This window comes from Candoia aspera, chromosome 1 (genome assembly GCF_035149785.1).
Source record: "Candoia aspera isolate rCanAsp1 chromosome 1, rCanAsp1.hap2, whole genome shotgun sequence".
Taxonomy (NCBI): Eukaryota; Metazoa; Chordata; class Lepidosauria; order Squamata; family Boidae; genus Candoia; species Candoia aspera.
The window spans coordinates 174,323,633-174,348,072 of NC_086153.1; the positions used below are offsets into that span (position 1 = coordinate 174,323,633).

The 24,440-nt window shown below is 41.3% G+C and overlaps 1 protein-coding gene and 1 pseudogene across 4 annotated transcripts in view; both read right to left on the bottom strand.

Moving 5' to 3' along the window:
- The window catches only part of NRP2 (neuropilin 2), a 179,362-nt gene that overhangs the window by 92,688 nt on the left and 62,234 nt on the right, over positions 1–24,440 (bottom strand). For all 4 annotated transcript variants that reach the window (XM_063317960.1, XM_063317961.1, XM_063317962.1 and 1 more), the window contains exons 3-7: positions 14,622–14,803; positions 8,554–8,784; positions 7,353–7,508; positions 4,787–4,956; positions 2,636–2,791 (exon numbers count right to left, since the gene is read on the bottom strand). In XM_063317960.1, the coding sequence (XP_063174030.1) occupies positions 2,636–2,791; positions 4,787–4,956; positions 7,353–7,508; positions 8,554–8,784; positions 14,622–14,803 (895 nt within the window). The remainder of the gene's footprint in view (positions 1–2,635; positions 2,792–4,786; positions 4,957–7,352; positions 7,509–8,553; positions 8,785–14,621; positions 14,804–24,440) is intronic.
- Positions 22,840–23,066, bottom strand: LOC134488739 (U2 spliceosomal RNA; annotated as a pseudogene).

Here is a 24,440-nt window from a genome sequence, read left to right on the forward strand (position 1 = left end):
TTTTGTCAAATCTTAAGGCAAAACAGACTGAGATAATATATGGAGTGAGAGTACAGTGGCAGTTTTGTCACAGCAACCCTCTTTGCACAAGCACCACTCTAACCCCTTTGCACCACTTTAACCCCTTTGCACAAAGGGGACATGCTCACATGTTTGGCTGAACATACTTAGAAATCCTCTCTGCTATTCGTAATCTCTATCATGCAGGCTTCCCAAACATGAATGCAGGGGGGTGGGTTGTGGGGAGGATAGGGAGCAATTCTAGTTATATTCAACCAAATACAGAAAAGATCCTACTTTTCCTGCGCAAGACAATCAAGTGTGGAATCAGCAGGGATACTCATGGGGACAGAATCAACACTGGTATCCCTACTCTTCCATGCCACACTTCATGAGAACCTATGGGATGCTTAAATTTCTGGGTTAATGTTAAGGGATGTACTGCTCACCCTAACAGCTTTAAAAATCCTTGATATATCTGCTGCTCTGAGCAAATGAGTTTGTTTAATTTACTATGCTAAATAAATAGAAGGGAATTGGGTGATATGAAAGTCTTTTCAAAAGTAACCTCGCATCTCCATTTGTTGTGAGTGTCATACTAGGGAATTTGCCAAACACAAATTCAGGGAATTTATTGCTTTTTCTTCCTGAGCATGATTTTTAACTGTTCTCCATATGGGTGAGCACTGCAGTTATATGAAATATCTCCCTCTGCATCCTGCTGGAAGATGAAAGTTGGCTCAGGTTCAGCAAAAAGTGCTTGAGCATTATTAAGTATAAGGAAGGCAAAGCAAGGCAGAGGGGCTTAGATTCCAGGAATGGAAATTAAAGGAACTCTGTTCAATCGGTCCCCACCCCCAGCCCCCTGGGCTCTTAAAAGTCCCCCAGCTGAAGGATCAAAATAAATCAAAGCAACACAAGGAAAACGGAACATCAATGGACCATAGAAAGAGAAGGGCAGCCTTGAGGAACATGAACTGAACCAAGGCAGTCCAAACGTCCTCAATGCTACCTGGACTCTTTTTTAGGAGGGCTAACACCTCAACTGGAAGATGACAGTCTCCAGTGGCTTCCTTTGTTGTACTGACCGCAAGACCAGTTCTGGGCAGGCCCAGCCCTTTTCAGAAATGGGAATGTCTAGCCTGTCTTTCTTGGGGAAGTAGGAGAAACAGTGGCACCATTCCCTTCAGACAACTGACAAAAGCCCACCCTCCCATCCGAAAGCAACAGCTTAAATGGGATTCTTTGTCATTTCCCTGGTGATAACAGTGAAGAGGCGCAACCAAGCGGGACAGATAAGCACCCATCTCTCTTAGGGGGCAGCCATTGCCTTAGTGAGGTTTTCATAAAAAAAAAAAAAGAGCGATTCTTCCCTCTGGACCTAAGGTAGCTCACTATTTGCTCTGTTCTGCAGCAGGGCACTGAGGGTCAGTTTAGAAGTGTCTCCAGATAAAAAGCAAAGATCAGTGGCAGCTCCCTCCCCCCCCCCCCGCCCGGCAGTTACGGCTTTATTGGACACAGCTGTGCTCCGCACTGATGGCCCCCTGGCACACCTGCCCAGAGTACAAAAGAAGAGACTCCCCCCACTCCGGATCCCCACTGAGCACAAACTAAGCATTCAAGGTGGCGGGATCAGTGAGGGTCAACGCAGCTGTATTTACAGGCAGGCCAGGTACCAACTCAGAGTGCCCCATGCATCACTGCCAGCCAGCGCTGCAGCTACAGTTCCCTTATCCCTGACAAACCAGATTGCTCCTCATTATTTATGGTTGGGCTTTATTCTCTAGGACATCATGATCCTCTCTCAGGATTTGTGCCCTTTCATTTTTCAGGCTTCAATAACTCCTGAAGTGCAGCTTCATGTGGTTTTGTGATTGTTAACCCAGCATGTGGATGAGGCTCAGGCCATAAATGCTCAATGAATCTTACGTAGCAAAACATAGTCTGCAAAACCATTTTCTCCTTCATTGGCAGTCAGAAAGCACACAGCAGACTCTCCCTCCACTGAGCAAGGTATAAGATCACCAGGTTTTTCCAAAACACACTCCATACCACACCAAATTTGTAGCTCTTCAAGATCAGTTTTGGACCTGACTGATCTCACAGCCTGTTTTATTTCTGGGTCTTGTCTGGTCTATTTGAAACCACTACAAAAGCGGAATTTTCCTTGGAATTCCTTGGAATTGCTCCCACAGACCTTGTGGATGGGCTCAATGGGCCCTTACTTGCCTTCATTCCAGTGGATATTCGAGCACAGGGTTCCTGGCCCTGATCTCCTCAGCACTTCTTTCCCCTCCCTCAATCCAGCTACCATGGCAACCAGCAACTCATAGTTACACTTATTGGGAAGAACGCTTGTAAAACAGCATTATTTCCCCTTCCCAACTCACAAAAGCTTTCAGAGGCAACAGAAGAAGAGCAACCAGATTACTGGAACATTTCAAGACTTGCCCACTATTTCAACATTTCTCAAGAGAGAAAAAAATTTACTTGGGAAGGGGACTTTGTCTTTTGCATCTTGGTGTAAGCTGAAAGAAACACCAAAGATGCCTCACAAATTTAGATCTTCCATTCCACTATCAAGATAATTTTTTGCAATTTGGAATTATTTGGGGAAAAGAGGAGAGACACTTACCTTGTGATTTTTGCCATGCCGGTACATCATCCAGTCTTCTCCATTTGTGCTGACCTCCAATTTGTATGACCGAACATAGTATCCGTTCTGTGTTTCTCTGGAGATGGCACCCTGAGTAGCAATGGCTGTCAGCACTGTTAGAAAGCGAAGATCCACCTAATGTCGGGGTGGGGTTTGATGACAGGGTAAGATTAGGAACAAACAACTTACTCCCATTACTTGAAACATTTGAAGTACTTTCAGATGTAATATTCTCCAGCAGCCATAAAACGGAATGAGAATGCAGACCAAGATGGGAGAGAATTAGCAAGTTACTGTCACAAACATGGCCATGAGCCCATCATTCTAATGTGGGGTGCCCTACATTTGAACCCCAGAGTTTCTCAGAGAGATATCAACAATACACACTAGGAGCCTATGGTGCTAAGAGGGCTCTCCAGGACAAACCATGCTGGGCTGCAGTTGCTTCATGAGAATGTGTCTGAAATTCAGGATTGGTACTCAGCTAGTATAAATTAGCATGACAATACTTCATTTTTAATAGATCCCTCTGATGCAGCTTCAGCATTTGCCACTGGCCATGTCAGGAGTTCCTATTCTATCTAAACGCTGTCCCAGTATAAGAACTTAATAGGATCAGTTTTCAGCTGAGTTAACATTCCTAGATGCAGCAACATGTGAGCCATAGAAGGAAATGTTTTCAGTCTGTGGTTTTGTTACAGCTTCCAAAAGTGAACAAGAATAGTACATTTTGAAATTGCCTCCCCTGCTTCTCTATCTCATTGGACTGGACTGTAAACATTTCTAGGATAAAATCTCACCAGGATTTTCACAAAATGCTCAGCATAACTGTGTTGCAGCCTTGATTGCTAGCAACAACAATAATAATGTACTGCAGCATCTGAATGCAAATAATTTGAGCTAAGCAGGCTGAATGCTCCCTTACCAGTGTGTCATTAGTCTTGCAGAATAGAACCTCCCAACATTTTGCTATGTCAGTTGCAGATTTCAGCAGTGGGAAAGGAGAGTTTCTGTTTCAGGATATGTTGAGCTTAGTAAAGGATTTTGAAACTTTGGTTCTGCTGTTACTGAAGTCAAATAAACCCAAGCTTAAGCCAGAGAATTCTTATCAACTGCATCATTTGTAGAGGCCAATTTATATTGGGGAGGGATGCTTTTCACCGATAAGATGAAGTTGTGATGTTCAGTTCATGCTTTTTCAGAGATGTTTAACTGGTCTAGTTCATACAGGATCACATATGCCAGCCCAGCAACTCAGAATTGGCCATCTGTAGCAAGTGAGGACCTCTTCTTTTTCTAGTGGCAAGTGCCATCTAGTACTTCCCACTGCAGTCACCAAACTTTGCTACCATCAATTGGTTTGGTGTAAGCCCTGCTAAAACATTTTTTTCAAACATTCTTGCTGGAGTTTCCAGTTGGTGCACACTGCAATTCCCCAGAAGAATAATATTATTCTAGCTATACTGGCTCAACACACATGAGAAAGTCCCCCTCTTTTAGATCACTGCAGAGTCAACAAGGCTGTAAGTGGTAGCATGCGTTCTCTCGCTCTCTCTCTGGCCTCTGGAAAGCCCATTAAAGTTCAGGGGGCACTGGGTCAAGCCAAGAACTTCTGCAGGAATGTTAACGGCCCCAACAGTTCATGAAGACAGAGAGTCACGCGCCCTTTTCCAAACAGCAGTTGAAGCCTCTTTCCCAGCTCTCAGCTTGCAGCGAGAGCAACAGAAGATCCTACAAGGCGTATATTCTAAGGTTGATTTAGCAACACGATAATCCATTTGGTTCAAGGGTAAAATATGCACAAAAGGTTTGGGGAGGGGAAAGAACATGAAGGTCTAGAGGATAGTCCTAGTTCCTGCCATGACGTACTATGGGTCTAAACAAATAAGTATGCTCCTGATATATCACTTTGCCAAAGCTGATTCCATGGACAAATAAAAGCCAAGTTTTTCAGAAAAAGAATGCCAGTTGGAGACTCTAGCAGGCCCCAGTTTTGACAAATATGACTTAAGAGTCTGGTAACACAAGTGGTGGGAAGCCTGATACCATAGTTTCCCTCCCAATCTTTCTAAATGGTATGGGTGTCCGACCTTTATTACTGTAGGCTATTATACAAGAAACTGAAAATACCTGCAGGAATTCTTTGTTGTTATCCACATTAGGAGTCCATCCATTATCATCACTATTGAGTCGGCTCTGTTGCGGAGTCCACCTTCCGTCAGAGTATGTAGAGGAAGCAGTGATTTGCTCATTGGAGATCCGGCCAGATTCCATTCCCAGTGGACTGTTGCACTGGAAGTCTAGAATAGGCAGATTATGAAACTGAAAAGAAATCCTCCCACAGAACTGTGGGTTCCACTCCTAAATGAATCATTGCCACCAACTGTCTCTCAATATCCTATCAAATAAAATTGTTTGCAGAGGCTGAAGTGCAGAATTGCCTCTACAGATCTGCAAATAAAATGTCAGCATTCAGAAAAAGGAATACAAGGCCCCTATGAAATCCACTGTCAATTGTCGTGCAACTACTGCAAAGGGAAAACTATAGAATTTTGCATGAAAAGCTGGGAATTTCACACTTTGCAAGTGGAATAAATATCGTGGAAGTGTTTATAACTGATTACCAAATCATCTCTGATGAAGAGTTTTTCTGCAGCAAGTATACTTGTTATTATTATTGTTTTTGGAGCTTGTTTAATGTTGTTTTCATTCTTATGGTAAAGAAAGAAAAGTAGAATCAAAACATCTGTAGGCAGACTGAATTTGTGTTGATCACAAGAGCTTACTTTTGATCATAAGTCCCAAACAAGAAGAAATGGAGGAGGAACAAACAATGTGGAACTCTCCTCTCCTTGAGGATATTACCAGGTAGGCTGGGGCTGTCTTTGAATGGTATTTCATTCTTTTTTTCTTTTCCAAAATTAAAGGCGGGAATGGGACCAAGAGGCTCTGAAATCAAAGTGTTTGGGGCCCATTTCAGCTATTTTTTTCTCCATTGCAACCTGATTTTCTTTTGTCTGTGTGGAGGGAGGGTACTAAGGATGGAGATGAAAGCTGTATGCGGTCCAGAGACCTCCACCTTCTATGCCCATCCTTAACTCCTCCAATAGGTTGAATTTCCCATCCTTTCTGGTCACCCGATGATTTGCCCAAGAAGAGTGGGAGTGAGTTTGCTCCTGTTCTGCTTGGACAAGCTAACAGTTGCTTGTCCAAAGAGAGTAAGAATGCAATTTGACAGGGTTCTGGGTGTAAACACATATACAGCTGGAACCTATCAGTCAGCTTATTCTGGAATTCTGCCAGACTGTGCTCCTGCTCTGCCTGGACAAAGCAGGTGCTGGCTTGTCCAGGCAGAGCAGGAATGAGTTCTGGGAACAATCCTCCATTGGGTGTGCAAGTCCCTCCCAATTTATGATCCCCCATCGTATTTATTTATGATGTCTGGAAGTTGCAACCACAGTTTGGGAGCCCCTACAGCATTACACTATCTATTACCAGATAGTGTCCTAACAACCAGGAAACACACTGAGACAAGGAACTGGTCTCTAATATTTATTGCTAGTACTTAACAGGAATCCTAACAAACTGAAGAAGCGTGGGAAAACCCAGACTTATAACCCCCAAGGGTTAAGGCGGTCCCGATCTGTGTCTCTTTGAATGGCTGAACAATTCATCAGTGCTACGCATGCGCTTGACAGTCTGGATGGGAGCCTCCTGCTCGCCATCCTTACTCATGACAGATAGAGCTGTCTAATCCCAAGCAAATGCTGACTGAGGCCTTAGCTTCCCTAAAAGCAGGTCTGGCCTAGCTTTAGGTAAAGGTAAAGGTTTCCCTTGACATGAAGTCCAGTCGTGTCCAACTCTAGGGGGCGGTGCTCATCTCTGTTTCAAAGCCGAAGAGCCGGCATTTGTCCGTAGACACTTCCGTGGTCATGCAGCCAGCATGACTAAACGGAACGCCGTTACCTGCCCGCCAAAGTGGTACCTATTAATCTACTCACATTTGCATGTTTTCGAACTGCTAGGTTGGCAAGAGCTGGGACTAGCAACGGGAGCTCACCCTGTCACGCGGATTCGAACCGCCGACCTTCCAATCGGCAAGCTCAGCAGCTCAGCAGTCCCTTGGCCTAGCTTTAGTAAATGCAAAAGCCTTACTCTTGGAAAACTAGATGCTCTCTGTTGCATTTTCCATTTTCTAAACATGTCATAGAAGTAATAGAATATCACACTTAAAAGAAAAAAGCTAAGATCTTACAAAAGACAAAGAAAGAACTGATAACTTTGTAAGCATTCAAATTCCTAAATTCCAAACATAGCTTCAAGTGTCTCCCTATACAAAACAAAGTTCAAAGTAATTCTAACTCTAAATACCTTGATTTTGAAAGGAAAATGTTGATATTTTAATGTTGTGTTTAGAATTTCTACAGCACTTTCAAATACTGGTACTGAAGCTTGGATCTTAGCTTCAATATCTCACAGGGGGGAGGGGGGAGAAAACAAAATATTATAGATAAATTACTAAATGTAAGGGGTGTAATGAAATTCAAATTCCAAATCTCAGTTATCAACGCTAAAATTGTTGAAATGTTACTTCTCCCCTCCAAATGTAAGGATCAGAAAATATATCAAATATAGATACATTCTTACTATGCTGTAGGTCTAGAAAATACTCAGACTGAACCACCTGCCAACTTACTCTCTGGCGCCTCCTGCTGTACCAAATAATAGCGAGCAGAGAAGCCATCTTTAGCCACAGCCAAATCTGTGTGGAATGTGAGGGATAAGATGCCAGTAGTTGAGCGGATCTCTGAAAGAGTTTTAGTGCCACAGTACCTGCCAATCAAGGGCCCAACTGCAAAAGAGATGAAAGAAAGACACTGTTTACTGACTCATAGGCATGTCCCCTTTTTTGGTTGGAAAAGATGAAGAGGTAGACAGTTGAGGGAATAAATACATCAACCAGATAAAATGAAACACTATAAAGACTTTTTTTTAAATAACACCCTTAATATGTATTATGCCACAAATTTGCAGGAGCTTTTCCTTGCAGACAAGTATTGGGATAAATAAATTTTTGTATTTCATACAAGTTGCATAAAATGCCTACCTTAGACGTTGGTCCACAAAACTTAATAGGACACTTTTTAACATTCCAGACCTCATCCTAACTGATGAGTGATTTTAGATAAATAACTATATAACTTACCTGGAAATAAATCAAACTGAAGAGAATTTGGCATCTGAGAAGAAAAGGCATATGACTGTACTGTACAGTCCCCCCTTTGCAACACACACACACTAATAGATATTCTTACAGGAAACAAACAGGAATTTATGTACTCATGAAAAGACTAATCTAGAGCTATTTACATTTTTAACACATGCATTGCTTCCCTGACATGTAAAATTACAGTTGATGTGTTAACGGATAATATTTTTCAGCCCCTTTTCCACAAAAATCTTTATGATAATTATATGCAGAACTTTCCTATATGCAACTTAGTGTAGATTGTTTTGTTTTGTTTTTTAATTATTGTCCTGTTTTCTAACTGGAAGTTCAGGATACTTCAGTGGCTCAAAGATTTCACTTTCTCATCTAATTCTATAAATCAGGTTACTGATTTGTCTAAAGTGATTTTACTGTCACCTAAAATCACACCAAGGCAGCAGAAAGGCAGCACTGCTAGTGCATGAAACAAAGAAGAAATTTCATTTCCCTTCAGGGTTAATTTTTGTTCCTTTCTAAGAACAAAGCAACAATATGTGAGATTGCAGGAAGCAATGACAACATTAGTAATTTATGATTGTTACAGAATTCTTCAGCCTCAAAATGAATAGTTGCTTGACAATGGCCATCTAGAGGAGTGAACCCTGGTGGTGCAGCCTTTAGCCCTTACCTTGAGGAATACCATCCCAGATGTCCAGCCAATCATATTTACAATCTCCCTCCCCAACTTGCAGAGGGTCATGCTCTAGGTCAAACGTTAAAAACTGAAGGACGATCTCCATTTTTGGCTTGGCCATGATTGTGAAAGCGCAGTCCAAATTGTGTGGATACTTATCCGGAAAGCCTGGGGATTCAATGGTGCCATTTGAATTGGTGAAGTTTCTAGAACAGTCTTCGGAGCCTATGGAAAGAGACAAGAAGGCCGAGGCTGAGCATTAACCTCATCAGCCACTTCCCTTACTGTAGGCAGGTTGAGCTATGTTATTCATAAGTGTTCTTTTTAAGCACTTAAATCCCTCATGCAGAAAATTGCTCCTGCCTTGCAAATGTATTAATTATTAATATCATTGTCCCCATTTCATTTTCCATCCAAGTGGCAATTCTCAGGGAAACAACACCTGCAGACTAGCAGCTTAAGCCTTGAAAAATAGCACATCTTTAACAATGAATAAGCTAACACTGTTTGGGGTAGGCAGGGGCAAGTGTGAAGGGTTCTGGTGAAAACTGAAACAGAGCTGCCTTTCTCCCTCATCCACGGTAATCATCAAAACTGAAATGCCAGTTATTTCTATCCTTAAGGAATGCCTTTCTAACTGCCAGCCGTGGGGACAATATTACCATTTATTTAGGGATGACCCCAACACTGGCCCTCATTGTGCTACCGCAGCTAAGTGCCTTCTATTTTTTGCAGACCCAAGGTGCCTTAGGGAGAAGGAGACTACATTCTCTTGAGGCTATGACTGCATTAAGGCTATTGCTCTGGAGAGAGCAGACAATTAACAATTGAATTCTCTAGGCTACAGGTCACTAAGATGAGGGAAGTGGGCAGAGAATGTTACAAGCCCCTCTGGTTCCACAACTGTAGCAGAAGATTACCTTTCACAGCTCTTGGGCCGTTTGCTTTTCCATGGAAAAGTTAACACAATTCCTATTACCACCCCAACACCCTGCATGGACCTTTGCTTCTCCTGAAGAAGCAGGGCTGGACTTAAACACATGGGAGCAAAGAAGCCTGTGGAAATCTATTTAAATCAAATGTCATGCAAAACAAGTGAGATTTAACAGGATTGCTGGACAATATAAATTTTAATTTACCAGCCCTGATACAGACCTCTGAAAACAAATAATCAAAACTGTTAACATTACAGGCCCCACATAACTGGGTTTCATTAAAAGACAGTTTCAGGCTATGTTTGAGAGTGTATATTTCAAACATTATACTTATGTATTATGTTTTTGGAGAGAGAGAGTTAATTTTAAAGGGTTGTAGTCCACAGTATAATACACATATAGAACTTTTAGGAATGTTAACATTTTTCCAGGGACTGACCAATATCTTTATCAATGAATGATGCTTGGATTCTAATAAATTACTTGATGGTCATGTATGTTTGAATACAGACCTGTAGAAGTCACTAAAACCTTGAGATGCATTAAGTGCAGCTACACCCAAAACACATTCTCTTTAAATGAAAAAACTCTGAGCCCAGAGTCCCAGAGCTGAGATAACAAAAAACAAAGCAACAATAAAAAATGTATCCCCAAAATTGTTCCTGTAGTTCCCTCCAATGTTATTTATTTGAATACCAAACTAAGAGGGAGAGATATTTTTCCCCAGTTGTTGAACAGTGGAGAATTAGAATTCCTTGCTAATCTTCTTTTAATTTTACTTTTTTTTAATGTATATTTAAAAGTGCAGTCAAGAAAAAAGACAGAACAAAGAAATAAAGGTACAAAAAAATAAAGAAAAATCTTAATTCAAACCATCATGAAATCTGCCTCTGCATTCTGGCTACCACCATTTACCAGTGTAGAAATACGCATAATATTCATACTAGGTGAGGATCTGATGGTTAAGAATCCAATAGCTCTCCACCATTCTGTCTCAAGTAACGCATTTGATAATCCCAGGAAGGAAGATAGAGGCAAAACAAATTTTAGAGAAGGAATTCAGCAGAGATGTCCTTTACATTTATAGACTGCCAAATCTCTAAGGACCCTTGGTGGTTTATAGATAAGATGCACAAGAAACAATATAAAATAAACGAAAAGTACACAAATAAGGAAAAACATAGAAGAAATTTAAATTAACCAAACCAAAGTATAATCAGACCCAAATGGGATCAAGGCCCAAATATCTTCTGGAAGAGCTGTTTAGAGCAGCTTCTGGAAAGGCACAGTGGGAGCCAACCAGCATGCCTAACTGGGAGGTTATTCCAAAGAACAGGTACGGCCATCAAAAAGCAGTGCGATCAAACTTGGCTCCCTTCACTTCCGTAAAGTGGGCACCACTAATAATTTTTCCTGGGTAGATCTAACTGGCTGGGCCAATTCCAGTGGGAGGATGCAGACCTACAAATAACTAGGTGAGAAGCCATGGTTAGTATTAGCATTTTAGATTGCACCCAGAAGCCTGTTGGCCACCAGTGCAAGGCCCCCAGCACTGGTGTAAGGAGGGGCAGAGATCCAGCCCACAAGTGGCAGAAGATACCTTAATACCCTACTTAGTTCTACTGCTGAAGCCAAGCAGATCTGCCCCTGCAAAGAAGGATGCTGTGGGAGAACTGTATCAGCTGCTCTTAGGAAAAACAATACAAAAACATATTGATTTTATTGTAAACCGCCCAGAGTCCCCCTTTTGGGGGAGATGGGCGGTAGCAAAATTTGAATAATAAACAAACAAACAAACAAACAAACAAACAAATAAATAAATAGCTAGCTAGCTAGCTAGCTAGCTTGCTTGCTTGCTTGCTTGCTTGCTTGCTTGCTTGCTTGCTTGCTTGAAAGGTCGGTTCACACTTGGTTTCCTCAACTGACAGCTATAATATCTACCTAGAAACAGCTTGGAGAAATATTCATTAAGACTGGCAGTCAGTTAGATTAATTGATTAGTTGATTAATCAGCATCAACATAAAAATAAGACAATAGCTCTGAAATGTTATATTTAGACAGCAAGCGTGTATTTTCCAACAGCACTGTCTTTACAGGGCATTCCCTTCTGTGGCACAGAGAAAGCACAGGGCTTCTGATAAAGTGCTGCAGTTTTTGTGAATGCCAACTATCAATATAACATCACGCAGGTATGAACCAGATTTACAGAAGAAATGTCCTTGACTTCTGACAGTCAGGTTCTCCAAGTCACAAAATATATTGTTTAATCTGCTCCAAAAGTAACCAGAAATCAAGATGCGAAATGTTAAATTAAATGTTAAAATCATTTATGAGCTGGGTGGTATACTGACAAATAAACCAACTAAAGAGAATCTAGCAGAAAGAGAAAGAAGAAGCAACAATAAGAAGAAGTTAAACTTAAAACCAGCTAAGCAAAAAACTCAAGAGTGAAAGTGCATTTTGCCTTCTCTTTCACATATAATGAGGAGTTTGCAGATGGAAGTTCAAACCCCAGCCATGGGCAATTGATGCAGAGGCCTTGCTTTCTCCATAATAGTCCTCATTTTACATAGAAAGGGAATTTAGAGTGAAGAAGGAAATTACAAGGAGTACATAGGCACTTGATGTAGGATCTAAGCCTTCCAGAGCTTCTACTGAACCCATAAATTAAACTGAGTCTGATAAATCAACCCCCTGCACTGAACAGTAATAATATTTGCTGAACAATCTTATATTGGCTAGTATCTACAAAACTGAAGATTCTGAATTATCTTTGAAGATAATCGGACCACCTTCCACTTATGAAGGTTATGAACGGTATGGCCAGATCAACTCTGCCCCAAAAGAGGTTGAACTGCACAGACAAGAGCACCAAAGAAGATACTTAGGGCAACCTGCTAACTAAACAACAAGGCTGAAACAATAACATCTACCAAACTAGAGATGCACTAAAATTATTTTCCAATTCCAGGATCACTTCTGTGTTAATATCTATTCCTAATGCCCAGAGACACATCAAAACAACTTACTTTTGCCAGAGTTTGAGATTTTTTGACTTTGCCGTTATGGATAGTATTCATCCTCTATATTCTAGAAGTCTAGCAGCCTGTGCCTTCCACCAGAACAAAATCATTAAAATTTAGATCTAGAAGAATCACATCAACCTGTTTCCCAACCTGATACAGGAGATTTAAGAAAAAGAAATGTGCTGCCATAGATTAATGAGCATAATCTAGCTGAGGTAAAGTCCGCCAAATCTGTATAATCTCTGTGTACTTCCGCCCCTTCATTAAGATTTCTGGGCAAGCTAAGGAATGCTGTTTGCCTCATGTCCCTTTCAGTTCCTCAAAGCAGTTCTCCCTTTTCTACCAGTGACATAATTCTGCGCCTTTCCATTCTAAATATGAGCAATAGTCCCTTGTCCCATGACCACAAACTTTTTCTTGTGCGAGGCCCAGCGAGCCAGGCCTCTCCCTGAGCACACAACAGCATTGTCTTGCTCAGGCCTGCAATGATGAAGCAAGACTATTTTTATACACCAGAATCTTCATCTCCAAACCCTCTAATCTGGCAAATATTTAGACTGAACCAATGTAAAGGGGCACCGATTCACTTTCTCCAAGAGTAGGGCTTTTTAATATTATTATTAAAAGAGCATTCTGAGTAGTTTCCCTTTCCGTGGAACTCAAGAGGTTGCCCTGATGGCACTGCCAACAGCAGCCCACTTAAGCCAGCATTACACTGGTTACGAAATCCTTGGCTTTTTGAAAAAAGAAAACACATGGCTATTGATCAGTGCTGGAATTGCATATTCATGAGGAGGCAGGATGGGAAGAGAGGACCATTCTTGCTTAGCCTTGACTTTAACAAGCTTTTTTCTACATGACACTTTAAAAAGATATGCTCTTTGTAATTCTAGAATAAATTAGATCACTTAATGAAGAAGCTGCTTTCCCTTAGAAATCAAAATACCTTGTCAATATGTCATAAAATACTTCACTTTTTGAAAACATTGAAACAGATTTGGTAAGGGCAGCAGAACTGAGGAAAGATGAATGCCAAGTTTAATAAGGAGACTCTCATATGAGAAGACTGTCAACTCTGAGAACTGTCTCCCCAAGCCTGCCAAGGAGAAAAGCCATCAACACCTTCTTGAAGCAACTCAAGTGGCAGAGCCATCACCTCTTCCCAGAAACAGTGAAACCTGGAAACAGTTTAATAATCAGCTAGATAGGACCTCTGAATTTCCAAGAAGGACCTGAACAAAGGCAGTCTGACATCCTGCCAGCAATAAGGCCATTAACAACTTTTCCTTTGCTTTACTGGTGAGTAGAAGTGCAGTGCTGTCTCATGGACAAGAGCAGCTCATCTCATCAAAAGCATCTTACAACTTTGAGTTAAGGTGAATTTCTCATTTCAGACTAGTGGTCCACTGTTCATAAAGCACAAATAATAATTTAGCTTTTTCCAGGACACTAGAGCACAGATTATTGTTCTAAAACAGATCACAAATCTGTTTTAGTTTCTGATAGGCTTTCTTTTTCAGGGAAGCCATACACTCTTGAAAATGATATGGTTATAGTAAAGGTAAAGGTTTCCCTTGACGTAAAGTCCAGTCGTGTCCGACTCTAGGGGGCGGTGCTCATCTCCGTTTCTAAGCCTTGGAGCCGGCGTTGTCATAGACACTTCCGGGTCATGACTCACGGAATGCCGTTACCTTCCCACCGAAGCGGTACCTATTGATCTACTCACATTTGCATGTTTTCGAACTGCTAGGTGAGCAGGAGCTGGGACGAGCAACGGGAGCTCACCCCGCCGCGCGGTTTCGAACCGCCGACCTTCCGATCGACAGCTCAGCGGTTTAACCCGCAGCGCCACCGGTTATAGATTACATTAAAATCTCTCTTTTTCTCCATCAGGAACTCAAGATGATAGAGAGAGGGATACAACCCAGTCGTGGCCAGGCTCAGAACTTCTGCAAGGGGCCGGCCTCACATGCTTCCAGTTCAGACCACAATGGGGGAATTGTTGCAAAGGACATTCACATTGCCCATCGATATACTCGAAACATTGCCCCCGCTGAGGGAGGCCTAAGAACCTGGTTGGGAGAGCAGATGGACACTGACCCGTCTTGTAGATCTCATAACGCAGGGAGAAGCCAGCACCTTGACGCGCATAGTCTGAGGTGAATTTGATATACAGAGAAGGGCCAGATGAAGTGATAGTAGGCGGAGCAATGTTTCCACAGTGTTTTCCCAGAAGATCAGCATTGTCACTATCTCCATCCCGTATTTCAATGAAATCATACCTGTCAATGGGATAAGGGAAAAAAGAACAATATTAAGACAAAGACATCCAGGAAAAAAATTAAATACCTTTACATTTTCACAGGCATTTTGTATTTAACACATAGCAACTGATCTTGCGTGACAAAGCCAGTTTTCTATGGCCCTGATCCTTGATGCCACAAGCAAATGCACTACATTTTAATCACATAACACTTTCTTGTAGCATTCCATCATCAGTACTGTGCTGTCAAATTATTCTGCTGAACAGAAGACACTGCACACCCTCCAAATAGTGTGACAGCAACAAAATTCAGACAAGTTGCATTTCTGTTCATTTACTGAAAATAGTTCAGTACATTTTTGATGTCCTGGGACTCACTGTGATAAATGTATCGCACCCCTAGCACACACAGCAGAGAGCTCGAGAGATTTCCTCACTTTTGACCTTTCCATTTACTTATGTATTAAAAAAAATGTTTTACTTATGCTTTGTTATGTTCTGAGCTTCTTATCTTTGGATGACCAAACCTAGGGCAGTCTGGCAACAGCTTATTCTGTTTTTCTGCCTTTCCCAAAATGGTTAGAGATCAAACAAGAGCCTGCCAACCCCGCAACTTCATCTTTTGCTTTCATCAGATGACTTGTCAACCTAGAAAACAAAGGAGGAGGAAGAGAAATGTGGGTGGAAAATGGGGAGATGGTTCATCACACTCCATGCGTTCATCAATGAACCTGCCCCATAAATCTAGCTACCAACATGGAATTAAGTTGGGCTCTCAGCTGGGATATGGGACTAACCTTGCTCTGGTTGCCTTGGGGAATGACCTGTGCTTGGACATGGTCCTGAGAATAAGCCACTGCTATTTCTTTTGGACTTCTTATGGCTACATACCACTGACCACAGCATCCTTTTGGACTGTCTGGCATGGCTGGGCTTTGGTGATTCTGTTAAACTGCAGTTCTGTCCAGAAGGTGGTGTTGGAGAACCAAAGAACTCCACCCTCTCCCAGTGCCATTAAATATCTAAACAAAACCACTGGGAGAGTCATGGGAGCTTGCAAAGAGATGTTGTGAGGACATTAATGACACCTAGTTTTTTGAATGGTGCCCAAGTTTAGTAATGGAGTGGATGGGAGTGAACAAATCGAAAGAAGTTGTCAAATAGTTCCAAAATATCCATACTGTATTATCTTGAACACTGACTGTTGTTAAATAAAAGGGAGAAAATGATGGGTCTGGCGTACTTGTGGCTTGCTTTAAGAGCACAGTGAGTTCATTGCTGAGGTTGGTCTGAAGAGGAACTTAGCAAGTCATAGCTTACTCATTCCATAAGGCCTTTTCCCACTCCATTTTCTTCCTCTTCCTGTACATGTTTCTCATAGTTCTTCCCCTGTCTTGCCCTTGAAAGCATCCCTCTCCCAATGGATGTCTCTTCCCTAGGCCACATCCAAGCTCTAATCACCTCCAATCTACTCTTCTCGAGAAAATTCAGGGCTGAGGATGATGGGGTTGTCAGTCTGAAAACAAAATCTGATGGAGAAAGTCTGAAATGTTTTTCTTGCTTCCCAGCATTATGATTGAAGTATACTATACTTGGGTTGCTTTGTTTGAACAGACTTGTGATTGTTCCTCATATAAACTCTCCCCTTAATTTGTACTGCCATGTAGCTGCAGATTCAGAACACATTTGCAGGAAACTGCCCCTTCCCTTCCTTTTATTGATTTGTTTTGGATTAACCTGGTAAAAAACAGCATGTCACCACTCTCCCTCTCCTAGGAGGAGGAGGAGGAGGAGGAGGAAAGAAAAGTGATACATTGCCAGGCTTCTGGCTTTGTCACAAGATCCTTTATTTGTGAATCAAGAGCCTAAAGGAAAAAGAGCGTGTTGGACTTGAAATGACTCTCATGTGACTCATTCCTTTCCTGCAAGGCACACATTGCCAAACCACCCTAAACGAACTTACAGGAGCTCAGTGTGCCACCAGCTAGACTAACTGGGTAGTCTTTCATATCACTCCTTTCTAGGAGTCAGTCAGGCTTCACTCCAACAACAAATGCCTGAGGCCATAACGCCTCCTATCTATAGGCTCAGCCTATGTGCTCTGCTAAGAAGGACCTGCTGCGGCCAAGCCTTGTGATCCTGCTGGGCCAGCAGTCAGATTCAGCCCTCAGCCTGTCAAAAGAGAAGGGCAAGGGGTGTCCTTGAAGGAGCAAAGAGAAAGGCAGGAGGGAGCACTAGCCTTAAATAGCCAAGCTCTACCTACCTAGGAAGGGAGCCAAAGAGAGCGGTTTTTGAAGGACGGAGCACAAGGCCGCAAGGAAGGCCTCTTGACACTGAATGCTGCTTTTCAAGAGGCAGGAAGAAGAGGGGCACTGGAAAAGGGCAGGGGCTGTGGGACTGGTGCAAATCTTCCTCTCCAACCACCGTGGGAGAAAGAGAGGGACTTATTTTCAAAGACAGACCAACTTTTCCCATCTGAGAACCACTGCTGAACAGCAATACTATAACACAAGTCTTAAAATGGGCACATTCCAGTTAAAGAAGCAATAAGCTTCCCAAAACTCCTTCCCAAACTAGGCCCCCTCCATTTTGAGGCACTCACATACCCGCCCCAGTTAAGTCTGGCAGCTGGCCCCCAAAAGGTTGCCTTCCCTACCACAGCTGTAGGATAGGTATAACGCAATCACAGGTATCACCTCTGCACACTACTTAACTCTAAATTATTTGGATTATAGCCAGTGCTAATACACACACACACACACACACTCCACTCAAATCAGTCTACTGAAGGATAAAGGCCTGATAATATAATATAATCTACTATAGTAATATATAGTAGTATATAGTATTACTATAGTGATATATAATATAATCTACTCTGCTGGTCTAGTGTATGTCAGTAGACAGATGTCTTTCTACTTCCCAGTATAGGGCTTGAAATCATCCAGCCAGCTTCCATGCCTGCAGGAGAACTGCAGCCTGGCTCTCCCCATTCCTAGGCCGGCCCCTTTACCGCTACACCATTCTGGTTGTCATGTGTCTCAATCTCTCCCTACAGATAGTTTCACTGACTGAAAGCTGAATACAGCAATGCGGATCAGTCATGCTTTTTCTTCTTTATATTTCTGAATTTATTTATTTTTTAATTATGCTTTAGGACAGAGCTGGGATTGGCGTTTGAAACTACGGTTGAATACGTAAAAGGGGGCTGTGGGATCTTCAGGCTCAAAGCTATAGTTGAGCAAAAGCTTTTTTGGAGAGTCCAATGTACCACCTCCGCATGAAGAACTCTTTGTAAGACCAGTAGGGTGTCCTTTGATACACCAAGTTCCACGCTTAGCTACAAATAGAACTATGCTGTATGCACCACCCAGTGCTTCATCTGCCAGCATATAAAATTCATCTGAAAATAGCTGTCATAAACTACTGCATAAAATCACATTTCCCCTGTAGTGAATGCTGTAATTTGTTCTCAAGTAAATATGATACGAGGTTTCCTGGAAAAGTAAGACAAAATGCATAACTGGTTTTCTAGAAATTATTTAAGAAAGCAGTAAATTCCTTACAATGTGATGTGGAACATATATATCTGGTGTAATGGCAAACCACCCCGCTCTACAGTCTGCCAAGAAAACGTTGCGAAAGTGGCGTCCCCCCCAAAGGGTCAGACATGACTCGGTGCTTGCACAGGGGACCTTCCACCTTTCACCCATAATTCCTTCCAATTATATATGGAATACAATTGTCACTGTAGACGATGGGTCTTGTATAGAATTCCCTAGTTACTTATCATCATTGTTAGGAGTATTAAGAAGTACTGCATTACAGATAGTCCTCGTTTAGCGACTGCTTCATGTAGCAACCATTCGCAGTTGCGACAATGATAAAAAAGTAACTTTGCAACTAATCCTCACTTTTACAACTTTTGCAGGTTTGTAAAGCAAAGGAAAGCTGAAGTAAGATCATAAGCAGGGTCAGGGTTTCACTTAGCGACCACTTTGCTTAACAACCAAGTTGCCAGTATCAATTGTGGTCGCTAAATGAGGACTACCTGTATACATGAATAGGTGATGCAGGAATCCCTTAAAAGGGATGATTCATCTACTAGAATGCCCAACGTGTCCCTTACTTGCTCTCTCTACACCATGGAGAAGCAGCACAGCAATAGCAGAGTTTGTTAATGTATTGAGCGCTGTTGTATTTAAGAGAAAAGCTAACTATTGTATAAAATAAACATACATAAATTAGGAGTATTGGTTTTCATTATTATATTTGTTCTTCTGGGACTAAACTGTACTGACCTCCCCAAGTCCTGTTAATTTGCCTTATTGTGGAGTGGTAGGGATGTTCCTGGGAGGATGAACAAAGGGTAGATCAAATTGTCCTATATCAGACACATTGTGTGAAGACCTACGTCTCCGGAGAAGGTTTTAATACTGAGAAAGGTGGAAGGAAAGAGCAGAAGAGGATGACCAGCAGCAAGGTGGATGGACTCAGTTACAGTGGTGATGGGTGCACCATTAGAAGAGCTGCAAGACCAGATCAAGGACAGATCATCATGGAGAAAATCTATTTATGCGGTCACAAACAGTTGACACTGACATGGCGGCACATAATCAATCAATCAAACTGTGCTGAATTCAAAAAAACTTAATTCTAATTTGGCAAGTAGAAAATGTTTGGAGCTAATAGTTTGTGTTTTCAATAGATATGAAAATTGGTTTCAGGACACTGGGAGTGCTTTAAGAATTTTCTGTAGTTTTTATTGTCACTGCTATTAACAGTAATAAAAATGAATCACCATCTGCTTGATCTTCTGACTAAGTGAATTAACTGGATATGTTTGTGCTTCCCCAAAATGTGGAAGCTGAAATTTATTTGTTTATAAATCCGCATGCAGGGTATTTCTCCCACCACCACCAAATTAATTCAAACAATTTCAAAAGTCTGGTGATGGTGAACTTACCTGTTGAACAAAAGCCAACATTTATAATTGGCTTGTTACACAGACAGATTATGCATCAGCTGTCTCCACATTCCTTTTGGCATTTTCTCTTACAACAAACTACTCTTGATAGCAAAAGTTCTATGAAGGATGAATTTGAGGCAGGGTTCCAGGGCCTATTTTTAATGCCATGGTTCAGTTTGATAACTCATGAAATAAGTTGTAACAAAGGCAAGTATTTTGGCAAGAATATTCTTCCTCTCTAGAGAATAAAGTCAATGTATCCAAAGCAACTACAGATCAGCTGCATTAAGACCTACTCACATCAAAAAGTTTAAAACCAATGAAAATTATTTTTCCCATTCTTTTACACGAAGCTGAAACACAATTAACTTGTACAGGGGTTCCACACAAATTTGGGCCAAGGGATTTTTAGGGCAGACTGTGGATTCCGTATTTCTTTTCTCTTTTCTTTTGCAAAATATTTCACATGAAAATGGTGAGAGAGAAACACAAACAGCAATAAAATGCCAAACAAAGCATACACATTGACACAGGTTGATTTACACGGTTTTGCTTTTTCAACAGCTCCTGCAGTTTTCATCCATGCAAAATTCTTCATTTATGTTTTTTCTACTGCGTGGCTACAGATATCTGCACAGTGAAAGATAACCTAGATCATATTACTGGTGCTAGTGAATACTGTTTGGGCATTTGGCTAGAGATTATGTACTTTCCTTTAAAGAAAAAAGAGGGGCGGGGGGAGAAAACAATTTTATTCCAAAGATCTGGGCATTTAGACAATAATCCCAAGAGCTACATTTTCTACATTTCAACTTAGATACAATCATGTATAATCCTACTAGTGTTGTCACTTCTCAGATAATATTAAAAGAGAATTCTGTTTGTTGTGCAGGTTTTGTTTCTTGTTTTTTGTTTGGATTGCAAAAGAAAAAAAAATTCAGCTACTTTGTAATTTTGGTTTCAGAAAAGTATGATTCAGTTCCACAGGGTGGGACCGTTTCTTGGTGTGATGGCATACAAAATTACTCAGCCAAATCATCGGACAGCTGTTCCGTTTTCCTTTTCTAAAAAAGGCCAAAACAGACTGGGGGATCCATTGGCTAAAATGTTTTGAAATACTGTAAGGGCAGTGATTAGAGCTGCTGCCCTTTAGTTTAGTTTAGTTCTACACACGCTGGCTGTGCTTCTGAAGTAGCGAGAGCAAACTTTCTTAAACATGGGATCTCTCCCCTGTATAACTCAGCGTTTCTCAACCTTGGCAGCTTGAAGATGCGTGGACTTCAATTCCTAGAATTCTGGGAGTTGAAGTCCACACATCTGCAAGCTGCCAGAATCATAAGGTTGAGAAACACTGGTATCACTACCCTAACCCTGACCTAAACTGTACATGCCACAATCACATTTAATATGCAATAGCGGGTTTAACATTAACTTCAAAAACACATCCCACCCTGTGATGTCTGTGCTCCAGCTCCAGCACTAATATCTGCAGCTGTTGCTCAGGGTTGTTGTTTTTTAATCAGAGAGCAGAACAGAAATGTTTCTTTGATGCCCTACTTGGCAGTTTCCTAGAGATACCTTACCAGACACAGTTGAAAAGAGACTTTTTTTCCCTCTCTAGTACCTCACACATTATATATTTTATTCTTTTTCCCCATAACACTCTTATTCTGGAACTGCCTGGTGCAGTTTACCAGATAATTCTCCCCCTGCAAAAAATGAAATCAACCCATCACAATAAAACCAACAATCCTTAAAACAAGTAAACATGTGTGAAAAAATAAGGTTCATTAAAAAGAAAAAGGGATAGTAACATAATAGATAGTTTAAAAGGCAGCCTGAGAGCCAGTTTGGAGTGGTGGGTAAAGCACCAGGCTAGAAACTGGGAAACCATGAGTTCTAGTCCCGCCTTGGGCATGAAGCCAGCTGGGTGACCTTGGACCAGTCACTCTCCCTCAGCCCTAGGAAGGGGGCAATGGCAAACCACTTCTGAAAAACCTTGCCAAGGAAACTGCAGGGACTAGTCCAGGCAGTTGCCAGGAGTCAACACTGACTCAAAGACAAACAAACAGACACACACACACACACACACAGCAGCCTAAGCTGGAGTAGCTTCATTTTGCAAATGCCTTGGTGAATAGGGGCTGGAAAGCCAATGCAGGTGCTAGCTGAACTTTCTCCAAGAGAGAGTTCATCCCTGGGGTGTTCCTGCTGGCCCCTTCATTGGGAGCCATGCTAACTGGTGGGACTCTTAACAGGACCTCCCCATCAGATTTCAGTGCATGGGCTGGGTGGTAAAGGGTGGGGGGCAATGTTTTCAGTCCTTGTGTCCTCAACTATTTCCCCAATTATCCAGAGAAATGGTGGGGTCTCCTTCAGTGGAGGTGTTCAGACGGAGGTTGGACAACCATCTGTCAGGGAAGCTTTAATTGGATTCCCCCACTGAGCAAGGGGCTGGACTTGAAGGCTTAAATGGCTTCTTCCAGCTCTTTGATTCTAACATATGAATAGTTGCCTTTTATGAAAAACAGATTCAACATAAGAAGAGCACTTCGCTAGGAAAACATGTATAATAGTCCTTTTTCTCAAACAGGTATTTTTTTTTGGAGAAAATTCTTCCTATGTTCTTTTTGCTGTTATTCAGAATAATTTACTCTTAATGTCTCTTCAACCTCTTGTGGCCAGCACTTATCTCTTTCCCAGAAATTCATTCCTCTGTTTTCTCCATTAACCACAAAAGCATTTTAAACAAAAATAAAGAAACCTACAGACAACAAAGGGCTCTGTTTGGTGCTTCAGTTTATAACACTCAGGAGAAATCCTGTCATGTCATTCAGGTCCTGAAGCTTGGTTCTTGCACACTGCCCAAGGAAAAAAATAATAATAATAAAAAAAAACTCTCTTGCAAATGAATGAATTGAATTTGTTCCCACACATTAAAAGCTCATTGGTAAGATCACTTAGCCAAATACAATACTGAGATAAAAGCCCATGGCTAATAAAGATTTCTTTCCCATCTCAATTCCAGTTGAGGGTAAATAATGCAGAGAAGGTCCCAAGGAGGTTAGGTTTCCACAAGACTTTGCAGGGGGTCAACATCCTTCTTTCAATATTGCAAGAACACTCTTTAGGGAGACAGACCACATATGACTATTCTTCAGAAGTGCTTTATCTAACTATGATTCATGAGATGTCGTAAGTAGTCATGCACACTTACAACAGTCTTGGTGTTTTCCTGCAGCCTAAATCTTGAATATTAAACTGATAAGAACAGATACAACACTTGATTTTAGCCAAAAGGCCAAGAAGCGATTACTACACATCCCGGATGTACAGATCCTGAGTATACGCAATTGCTGCTTATAGACAAATATTCTACAGTTAGGGTGCAGGTAGCAAGGTTCTGCGCTGGAGCAGTGAAGATCTGACACACCAAGAGGGGCCAATCTTTGTAATCTCTTGTATACATTAGTAACTCTTTATATTATTATCTATATATCTTATCTATATATATAACATAGTTGCAAACGTAGTTTTTCATGTTTTGTGTCTCATATCTAATATATTCTTAAAATTTTACACTTTTAAATAGGTAAAATAGGCTATACCTTAGATTTTACACAGTTAGACAATTAGTGTATTTTACTTGATCCAGACATACATACATACATACATACATGATTGTATATCATATATATATATATGATTGTATGTTTTTAATATTTTAAGCATGACTATGTTTAACTCACAGAATAATACCATTGTATTGGCCTATGACCGTAATAAAGAGTGACTGATTGATTGATTGATTGATTGAAATCTTGAATATTTTTTTTAAATGGGTCTTTGCTGATAGTCATCTCTCCTCTCTTCTTCCCCCTCCCATTCTACAACAGCTCCCCCAATTCTCTTCTTGTGTAACTCAACATGAAATCATTTTGTTCATCCAAACAATGGCCCTGAAAGCCATTCCAGGACCTCAGACCATGCAAAGGGACCCAAAATGAAGCCTCAAACAAAACTTAGTAACACAAAAATCATTCTTGGGATCCTTTGTTGGATCGCCATTATCAGCATATTGCTTTTCAACCATACTTCTTCCCAGAAAAGATTTGTAAGAATAAAATCTGTGGGTAGGCAGGTTTTGATAATGATAAGCTGGAATGCTAGACGGTAAGGATGATATCAGATGATGGAATCATGTGGATCCTTTTTTCTATTCACAAAAGTGTCTGCCTTGATGCAGGAAGATTGCAGAGAACTCAAAAGCCTTGTTCTCTCCCTAATAGGTGCTCTTCCTGCCAATGTTGCTGAAGAATGAATGAAATACAGTATGTATACACACACAGTTTGTGTGTGTGTGTGTGTGTGTGTGTGTGTATTCTCCAGCCAGCTTAATAAGCCTTTAGGAGATTCATCATTTCTTGGTTCCCCCCCAACTGAAATCTGGATGGTTAGGATTTGTTTAAATCAAATTCCCTTAAGTCTAGCCCAACTTCCTTACCGTCATCCTTTCTTCACAGCAAAGACTGAACACATCAACAGTTTCAAAAGATTATCCATGAAATAAGCCTTTTCACAGTTTTCTGCTCTGATGCAGAAGGGAAAATGAGATAAGACGTGCCCTATTATTTTTGTTAGCCTGTCTTCACAAAGTACGTCGCCATGTTATCTCCAAGAAGAGAGC